The sequence below is a fragment of the Pyrus communis genome, chromosome 16, assembly GCF_041283825.1.
Source record: "Pyrus communis isolate YQ-2024b chromosome 16, ASM4128382v1, whole genome shotgun sequence".
Lineage (NCBI taxonomy): Eukaryota > Viridiplantae > Streptophyta > Magnoliopsida > Rosales > Rosaceae > Pyrus > Pyrus communis.
Window position 1 is genome coordinate 24,487,312 of NC_142580.1, and position 7,054 is coordinate 24,494,365.

General features: G+C 37.7%; 1 protein-coding gene and 1 non-coding gene across 2 annotated transcripts; one reads left to right on the forward strand and one right to left on the reverse strand.

The window, feature by feature from the left end:
- Positions 1-621: 621 nt before the first annotated feature.
- On the reverse strand, positions 622-736 carry LOC137733053 (U5 spliceosomal RNA). Its single transcript, XR_011068371.2, has one exon. It is a non-coding gene; the product is annotated as a U5 spliceosomal RNA (small nuclear RNA).
- Positions 737-1,299: 563 nt separating this feature from the next.
- On the forward strand, positions 1,300-5,683 carry LOC137731140 (protein CLAVATA3 INSENSITIVE RECEPTOR KINASE 3). Its single transcript, XM_068470234.2, has 11 exons — positions 1,300-2,060; positions 2,215-2,347; positions 2,440-2,511; positions 2,674-2,817; positions 2,944-3,015; positions 3,181-3,240; positions 3,332-3,432; positions 3,553-3,684; positions 3,789-4,133; positions 4,502-4,881; positions 5,137-5,683. Exons 1-11 carry the CDS (start codon positions 1,982-1,984, stop codon positions 5,533-5,535), a joined length of 1,917 nt encoding a protein of 638 aa, XP_068326335.2. The 5' UTR covers positions 1,300-1,981; the 3' UTR covers positions 5,536-5,683.
- Positions 5,684-7,054: the final 1,371 nt, after the last annotated feature.

Genomic DNA, 7,054 nt, shown 5'->3' on the forward strand with positions numbered 1-7,054 from the left:
TGTTAGTTTAACTTAGTTTTTAGTTTTATTAGTTTAATTTGTGTTAATTAGCATCCCTTCTAATCCCCATAATAGAACGATCCCTACTTACTCGTACCACGATTGCATAATATACAAGGTTTAATTTGTGTATTAGTTTCTACCACATCAATTGACCACAAATCGAAACTAAAATGACTCTTGGTATATATATAGGAAGTCTTTAAGGTTCCATTTTTTTTTTTCTAAAAATGAGAATTAGTTATTAGGCCCACACCACTTCGAACTTTAATGGTCAAATCGGTCTATTTTCAAGTTGCACCTCATAAATCATCTTTGCAAAATATTAGCCAAATTAGAAATATTTGAGGTATCTAATTGGTTCAAAGAAATTGATGAACATTTTGTTGTCTAAGAAACAATAAAATTTCTATGTGATAATTACATAGGCAAAAAGTTTCAAATTAAATTGAATTTTTGCAAGAATGACTTATGATTATGAATTGAGACTTACAAAATAGACAGTTCGGAACGTTGAAATTCGACGTGGAGTGGGGCTACAACTAGTGCCCATTTTCCCCCAAAAATGGGAACCCCAAGAGCTTTTAAGACCAACTCCAAAGGAAATTGTTTTTTTAATAGAGGCACCCACAGAGGTGTGCCCCTCCAAAAATAGACGTAAGCCACTTATAACAACGAGCACATTGTCTTTAATAAAAGGCGAAAGAATAGTTCGCTTTGTGCTCAACGCATGGTTCTGTGTCCAAAGGTGATGTCAAATATGACAAATAAGACTAAAAACATTCAGGTGTTCCCTAATGCAGATGTCATGTATGTTAAGGCGGTTGAGTCATTTGACTTCTTACTTTCTAGTTATCGTTTTTTACAAAACAAAGAAAGAGTCAAAATATATTTAATTTAATTTTTTTAATACAGGGATCCCATTGACAATAAATTGAATTAAAACTTAAATCAGTTTTAATTATTTCTTACTAATTAATGTAATTATAGGGCCTAATATAATAATAAAATAAATATTTTACACATCGAAGATTTAATATTTGTACTCAATTTACCACATAAGCTGTTAAATAAAATTTTAACATATTATATTTGATATCTCGCTAAAAGATGCAAAGATGTTATTTTTACTATCTATTTGTATTATCTTTATAATAAAGAAGAAAACCACGTGCATTGGGGGACTCTACCTTTAGTTGAAAGATGTGATAATACAATTAGATAATAAGTGTAGCAGTACTACTCTTAAAATGCTCTAAAGTTGATTTGAAATGGGCATGTAGCTGGGTATTAGCAGGCCTTCGTAATTCATAATTCATAAGTATTTCATAAATTATGAGCTGGAACGGTTGAACCCTCTCTCACAAGTAACCAATCCCAATGTCAAACCTCCAAATTTGGTAATTTGATCTGGTCTTTGATGACCCCCGTCTCATTATCTCTGTGCTTTTTGTCTGGAACAAGCAAAATACTAAGCCAGCCAGTCAGTGTCCTAGTCCTGTACCCCTACTCCTTGTCCAGTCCAGTCTCCAGTCCTGTCCAGCTGCTTGCCAACTCCTTGCTGCTGCTCGTACAATCCCACACTCTCTCACACACATCTCAGTTTCTGCACGACACAACACTCACACCCTTCCCCTGACAACTGCTGTCACCCACGTAATTTATCCCCACCTGCTCTCTCTGTCTCTCTCACAATTTTATTTATTTATCTTTTTTTTTTATAGAAAAAAAAGAGGAGAAAAGGAGCTAGCCTCTCCGTTTCTTTTTCTTTTCTTTTGGCCTGAATATGTGTAAAGTGAGAGAGAAGAGAGAGAAAGGGTAAAGGGTGGTGAAAGACTGAAAAAGAAAAAGGGAGAGGGACTGAAAACTCTGAAAGAAGAGAGAGAGTGGGAAGAGAGTGTTTGTTAATGTGAAGAATCATGTTCATCATCATCTCTAAATTCCAATTCTACCTCCATTGATAATACTTCATAATATAATAATGCTTCCTCTCAAGCTCTTGATCTTCTTTCTCTCTTCTTGCTCCCTCTGCCTCTCCTACGAGCCTCGCAACCATGAAGGTAAAACACCCTCTTCCCACCTTCTTCGTTTTGTTGCCTTATTTTAAATATATTAAAAAAAAGATTCGGAATTTGATTTTTCTTCTTGTTTTGGGATCGGGGTTTTTAATTTAATTTAATTTCTAATTTGAAAATTTTGAAAACATGGTTGCAGTGGAGGCTTTGATAAGCTTAAGGGTAGGTTTGAATGATCCGCATGGGGTGTTAAACAACTGGGATGAGGACTCAGTGGACCCTTGTAGCTGGGCTATGATCACCTGCTCCCCTGATAATCTCGTCATTGGCCTGTAACTCGCTAATTCATTTCTCTTTTTCTTCTAATTTTATTTATTTTAATGGGTTATTGGTTGTGTTATTTGATTTTGTTTGTACTTTGTAGGGGAGCTCCAAGTCAGTCTCTGTCTGGAACTCTGTCTGGGGCTATTGCAAATCTCACTAATCTTCGACAAGTGTAACTTCTTTGATTCACCTCTTTCCATTTTCTCTTCTCTTTTTATTTTAATTTTCTTCTGTTCTGAGCGCGCGCGCGCGCGCACACACATACACACACACACATACATATATATATATATTATTCATTTGTTATTTTAATTTTTGACTCTGGCAATTGAAGGTTGCTGCAGAACAACAATATATGTGGGAAACTTCCCTCAGAGCTGGGTACGCTGCCCAAGCTTCAAACCTTGGATCTCTCCAACAACCGATTTTCGGGTCTTGTCCCCGACTCTCTGGCTCACTTGAACACTCTCCAATACCTGTAAGTTTTGATTAATTAGTGTTAATTCATGTCTTAATTTGTTGTTAAGTGAAATGGAGTTGTCTTGTTTAGCATTAGCAACCTCCAATGTTGTTGTTTTTGACGTGTGTCGTGTAATGAGAGCAGGAGGCTGAACAACAATAGCTTGTCTGGGCCTTTTCCCGTGTCTTTAGCCAAAATCCCCGACCTTGCTTTCTTGTGAGTATTATTATGACTGTGTTTGTTTGTTTGTTTGTTTGTTTTTTAATTTTAAGTCGTCTTTGGTTCTTGAAAATTGGAACATGTTTGCAACATGTTGAGTAATTTCTGAATATCTGATGAATGGGTGTTTGTTCTTGTGTTTACTATAAATTGGGTCCTCAGGGACTTGTCTTATAACAATCTCAGTGGTCCAATACCCAAGTTCCCAGCCAGAACTTTTAAGTATGCCTTCTATCTCTCTATCTCTCTCTGGTCCTTGTTTTATTCTTATTCTTTGTGCTTTACTGATTTGTTTTGCATTTTTATACACTAGTGTTGTAGGGAATCCGCTAATTTGCGCAAGCAGCTCCACTGAAGGATGCTCTGGATCAGCTACCCCCATCCCTCTTTCATTATCTCTCAAAACATCACCTAGTAAACCAATTTAACTTTCCTTTTTTACGCTATAAAACCCATATGTATATATGTGTGTGCGTGCTCCTACATGCATATATATATCGTTGTCTCTGATTGTTCCCTTTTTACTCTTGTAAGGAAAACATAACTCCAAGACTGTAGCAATTGCACTCGGGCTCAGCCTCAGTTGTGTGCTTGTCATAGTCCTATTGCTTGGAATGCTCTGGCACAGGAAGAATCAAAAAACCCAATCCATTTTGAACATCAATGGTCAGTAACATCATATGATCCCAGTTAATTAATCAACAATGTAAAAAATGAAAATCGATAACTTATTTCAAATGGATTCTTATGGATTCTTGCCTTTACTGCAGACATTCAAGAAGAGGGGATTGTGAGCTTGGGCAACCTCAGAAGCTTTACTTTCAAACAACTTCAACTCGCAACAGACAATTTTAGCTCCAAACACATACTTGGGGCTGGAGGTTTTGGCAATGTCTACAAGGGAAAGCTACCAGATGGGACTATGGTGGCAGTGAAACGTCTCAAAGATGTCACAGGAACAGCTGGGGAATCACAATTTCGGACTGAATTGGAGATGATAAGCCTAGCAGTGCATCGCAATTTGCTTCGGCTGATTGGATTTTGTGCTACCTTTAGCGAGAGGCTTCTGGTGTACCCTTACATGTCTAATGGCAGTGTAGCCGCCAGGCTCAGAGGTTGGAAGCCCGGTGACCTACTTTTAAGATTTTTCTTGGTTACTTTGATTTCCTTCATAAGTTGCCGGTGTACTTGGGTTTTCGCCTTAAATACGTTCATTAATTGGATTATTGGGATTACGTGTGGATGGTACTGTCAACTTTAGATGCATTTAAAACTTGGTGAAATCTGAAATTTCCGAGTCGGTCTGAGAGAGAATGATTACATTTGCCGCATGATTATTCATACTGTGTAAATTGTTCGAAGACTTCTTAAAATGTTTCTTGTTTGAGAAAGGGGCTGTACATCAAATTTACTTTAGTAGAATGAAGCCAAAAGCCACCATCCATCTTAATGAAGTCCTGATAAATTATGCTGTTCACAACAGGAAAACCAGCACTAGACTGGAACACAAGGAAGAGGATTGCAATTGGAGCTGCAAGAGGCCTTCTGTATCTACACGAGCAATGCGATCCAAAGATTATACACAGGGATGTAAAGGCTGCAAATGTGCTCCTGGATGACTACTGTGAGGCTATTGTTGGCGATTTTGGTCTTGCGAAGCTCCTTGACCATGCTGACTCTCATGTCACCACTGCTGTTCGTGGCACTGTTGGGCATATTGCACCTGAATACCTTTCCACTGGTCAATCATCTGAAAAAACTGATGTTTTTGGATTTGGAATTCTCTTGATAGAGCTCATAACTGGAATGAGAGCTCTTGAGTTTGGGAAAACAATTAATCAGAAAGGAGCCATTCTTGAGTGGGTAAGTTTTTCTGTTACTTAGATGGGCTATAGACGTTTTCTGCATTCCTCATTTGTTTTTATTAGTTACATTTATCGATATGGTGTCCCAAATCACATAGTGAGAGATGGATAAGCAGTTTCATACCATCCTGTGTTGTTATACTTCAAAGAAACAAGTGTTATCAATGTTGCTCGAGGCAACTATTTGAAGGCCCTTAATGGTTGAATGTTTAGAGCTAATCAGAACATTTTATATCCATGCTACTGGTCACAGGTGAAGAAAATACAGCAAGAAAAGAAGGTGGAAGTTTTGGTAGACAGAGAGCTGGGAAACAATTACGACCAGATTGAGGTGGGGGAAATGCTGCAAGTGGCTCTCCTGTGCACTCAGTACCTACCAGCCCACCGCCCCAAGATGTCGGAAGTGGTGAGGATGCTCGAAGGCGATGGGCTAGCGGAGAAGTGGGCAGCATCACATAATCAAAGTAATTCCAGCATGGATCTCTTTCAGAGTCACAACAGTAACAAAAGCAGCACTCACACTGATGGCATTCATTCAAAACACGATGGAAATGAACGAGATCGCAGAAGCATGTTCAGCGCTTGGATAGACGAGGATGAGGATGAGCATTCTTTGGATTCCTATGCCATGGAACTCTCTGGTCCAAGATAGAAGAAACAATATACAGTTTTTTTTTAGTTTTTTTTTTTCATGCATTCTTTAAAACTAAAATAGCTGGTTCTGTCCGTGTGAGACCAACTTTCTAACTCTAGTTGTGAGTTCTGTAAATATGCCGTTTTATTGGTGGATTTTTCTTCAATTTGTCCGGAAAATGGAGGGCTGGGATCCGTAGGTGCAAATCTAACGGTTGTAAAAGTCTGGAAAGTTGAATGGTGGTAAAAACCGGTAACCGGCTTATGGCAAGTTGAAATGGGGCCCAATTTGTTCAAGTCACCAATCTTTATTAATTAATGAAATATTCTTTGTCAATCAAATCAAAAAAAGATAAAAAGATAATTTAATCTTCTATCACAAAAAAAAAATAATGGGAAATAATGTAATTTTACAGGTTTAAATTTTACTTTTTTTTATCGAAGCCTCATTTACAGGTGATGTTAAAATATCTTTAATATTTAACAAGGAAAAAAAAAACCAAAAACAAAAACTTTCCACTCCCCAATGTTCTCTCTCTCTCTCTCATTTTCTAAAAAAATGTGTTCATACATACAAAGTGTGTAGATAAATGGTATTAAAAAATTATAAAAAAAGAGCATTTTTTCTCATGATTGTCTAAAGAGTATGCTCATTATATACCTAATTATTTATCACGTGTCATTTTTTTTTTGTAGGGTAAATTATATTTTACCCGCTCAGGTTTGTGGTCGATTTCAATTCCTTACAACATCTTTAAAACATTTCACTTTCATACCTCAAGTACAATTGTATTTCAATTTCATACATCCGTTAGAAAATCTGTTAAATAAACCGTTAAGTGATGACGTAGCAAATAAGAGGTCCATATTTACGCTAACGTGGCTGCCACATTTATACTACATGGCTAAACACTTAATAAAAATTTTCAAATAATTAATTTAAAAAAGTAAAAAAAAAAAAAAAAAAAAACCAAAACCCTTTTTGTCTTCCCCACTCTCTCTCAAACCCCAAACCCCCCAAAATCCCTAGTTCTTGACCTTCAACCACTACGAGAATCTCATCCCGATTATCCACTCCCAAGCTCCCCAAACAACCATTTTTCACCACACCACCTCTCTCTCTCTCTCTCTCTCTCTTACCCAAGCCACTACCATTATTCATTTCATCAACCCAAAAGACGAGCCACCCCCACCTCACCACTCGAACAGATGCAGCCACCCACCCACCCATTTTATCTCAATCCAAAACCAAAGCCTCTCCTAACCCACCCCAGAATCCAATAGTTTCAAGGAAGTAGAACCTCACAATTTCAAAAACCAAAACCCACTTCAAATTTCAATCTTCTCTCTCTTCGTCTTCTGGGTTTTTTTTTTTAGTCAATTCTCTCTTCCTCTTCTGGGTTTTGAGGTAGAGGATGGTGGGTTTGCGCCTGACGGGAAGAAAAGTGCAGGGACTCGGCATCATACACCGCTGCTGCCCTCCCATTTGCTTTCAGGGAAGGATGGACAGAAAGCTTTGAGGAGTCCATATATGCCTC

Coding starts and splice junctions, on each gene's coding strand:
- LOC137731140 (XM_068470234.2), top strand. CDS start 1,982: ATGCTTCCTCTCAAGCTCTTGATCTTCTTTCTCTCTTCTTGCTCCCTC. Junction 2,061..2,214: donor CGAGCCTCGCAACCATGAAG/GTAAAACACCCT, acceptor ACATGGTTGCAG/TGGAGGCTTTGATAAGCTTA. Junction 3,685..3,788: donor ATCCATTTTGAACATCAATG/GTCAGTAACATC, acceptor CCTTTACTGCAG/ACATTCAAGAAGAGGGGATT.